Source organism: Jaculus jaculus, chromosome 6, assembly GCF_020740685.1.
Source record: "Jaculus jaculus isolate mJacJac1 chromosome 6, mJacJac1.mat.Y.cur, whole genome shotgun sequence".
Classification (NCBI taxonomy): domain Eukaryota; kingdom Metazoa; phylum Chordata; class Mammalia; order Rodentia; family Dipodidae; genus Jaculus; species Jaculus jaculus.
In genome coordinates this window covers 42,012,894-42,014,927 of record NC_059107.1, presented here as the reverse complement: position 1 = coordinate 42,014,927, position 2,034 = coordinate 42,012,894, and the positions used below count along the sequence as shown (strand labels likewise).

At 43.1% G+C, this 2,034-nt stretch overlaps 1 gene segment (V, D, J or C); it reads right to left on the bottom strand.

The window, feature by feature from the left end:
* Nucleotides 1-1,186: 1,186 nt before the first annotated feature.
* LOC101604534 lies at nucleotides 1,187-1,770 on the bottom strand. The segment is given in 2 exon segments: nucleotides 1,187-1,518; nucleotides 1,641-1,770. Coding segments are annotated over 2 exon segments (381 nt in total).
* Nucleotides 1,771-2,034: the final 264 nt, after the last annotated feature.

The window sequence follows — 2,034 nt, the reverse complement described above, 5'->3', positions numbered from 1 at the left end:
TTATACTAATGCTACTCTCACTTTTGGTAGAGAATCTTCACTTTTCAGATGGCAGTGACCTTGGGATGACTCAGAAGGTATCATGGTGCTGGAAAGAAGTGACTGGAGTACTGAGTAATATCTTGATCATACCTTTCAAGGTTCAGGGTTCATTGCAGAAGAGGTGGCAGAAAGAATGTAATTGCCAAAGGAAGGGTAGGACTCCTTACAACATGCTGTCTCCTGACATAAAATGGCCTGGATATCCATGACCTCACAGTGCCTGACAGTACTTACATAAGACCATTATAAGAGGAGGAAAAGATCATGACATCCAAATAAAAGTGAGACTCATTGAGATGGGGAGGGGATATGATGGAGAATGGAATTTCGAAGGGGAAAGTGGGATGGTATGACTGTGGGAAACATTTTATAATCATGGAAGATGTTAATAAAAATTGAGAAAAAAGAAGAAAAATTAAGATGTTATGAACAAGCCATATGGAAACCTACTTCTTTGGATAGTGGTGCACCCAGAAGCAATAGATTGTTACTAGAAAAATTTCAATGCCAACTATGCTTTCTTTTTTTAGTATATGCTATTTTTTATTTACTTGAGGGATAGAAAGATGCAAAGAGAGAGAGACAGAGACAGAGAGAGACAGGGAGAGAGAATGAGCACACCAGGGCCTCCTGGCACTGCAAATTAACTCCTAACACATGTGCACCCTTCTGCATCTGGCTTATATGGGTCCTGAAGAATTAAACTGGTATCCTTTGGCTTTGCAGGCAAATGCCTTAACTGCTAAGCCACATATCCAGCCCCAAGAATGCTTTCTTTACCTTCCAGTGTGTTGTTGGGCAGGAAAGTCCTTGATGACTCAAACACATTATAAGCCATTTCCTAGGCTCTTGGTTTCTCACCAGAAATAGATGATAAGACTCTAATGCTGTATTTTCCTGCAGGAATAAAAATTGATGTTGTAAACAAGGCACCTCACATGTAATTCTTGTGTCTTCTCTTATATCAGGAAACAGGTTGTCATTCTGTATTGCTGGAGATGAAAAGGTAGAAAGTGGCAGTGCAGAAAATGCATACATATATGTATATATTGCTTTAAATATGGATCTCCATCTGAGAAACTGTTTCAATAGGGCAAGTCTTAGGAGAAGTAACTCAGCAGCCCTTCACTTCTGCTTTCCTGCCTTAACCGCTGGTTTTTGTTATGACTTGTATCACTGTGGTTGGGTTGCTTTTATACTGCTGACAGTAGTAAGTGGCAACATCTTCCAACTCCAGGCTGCTGATGGTGAGAGAATACTCTGCCCCAGATCCACTGCCACTGAACCTCGATGGGACCCCAGATTGTAACCTAGATGTATAGTAGATGAGGAGTTTGGGACTTTCACCTGGTTTCTGCTGGTACCAGTTTAAGTAGTTGCTAATATCCTGACTGGCCCTGCAGGTAAGGGTGACTCTGTCTCCTAGAGATGCAGACAAGGAGGGTGGCTGTGTCATCTGGATGTCACATCTGGCACCTGGGATTGGAGACATAGTTAAATAACTAAATAATAAATCATGACGAAAGAGAAAATCACAAGAGAGCTAGGCAACACTGATCACAGTGCGATACTCAAATTCCCACTGAGTCCTTGCTTACCTGAGATCCAGAGCAGCAGAAGCCCCAAGAGCTGAGTGGGCACCCTCATGTCTATGCTCAGTCCTGACTGGGACTGACTCCTCCACAGGGTGTGACCAGCATATTAAGTAACTCCAGGGCAGTGGGTTGTGCCCTGGGCACAAGCAAATCACTAGGGGCTGAGCATGGCTGGGCACACCTGCAGAGCTCTCTTATCCCAGTAGCTCAGTGCAAGGTGTTCCAGGCCAGCCCAGGCTGCACATATTTATCTCAGAGAATCCTTTTCTTCCTTAAGAACATCTTTTATTGACACCTTCCATAATAATGGACAGTAAATCATGGTAATTCCCCCCCACACACACTTTTCCTTTTACAACTCCACTTTCCATAATACCCCATCCCCCTCTCAATCAGT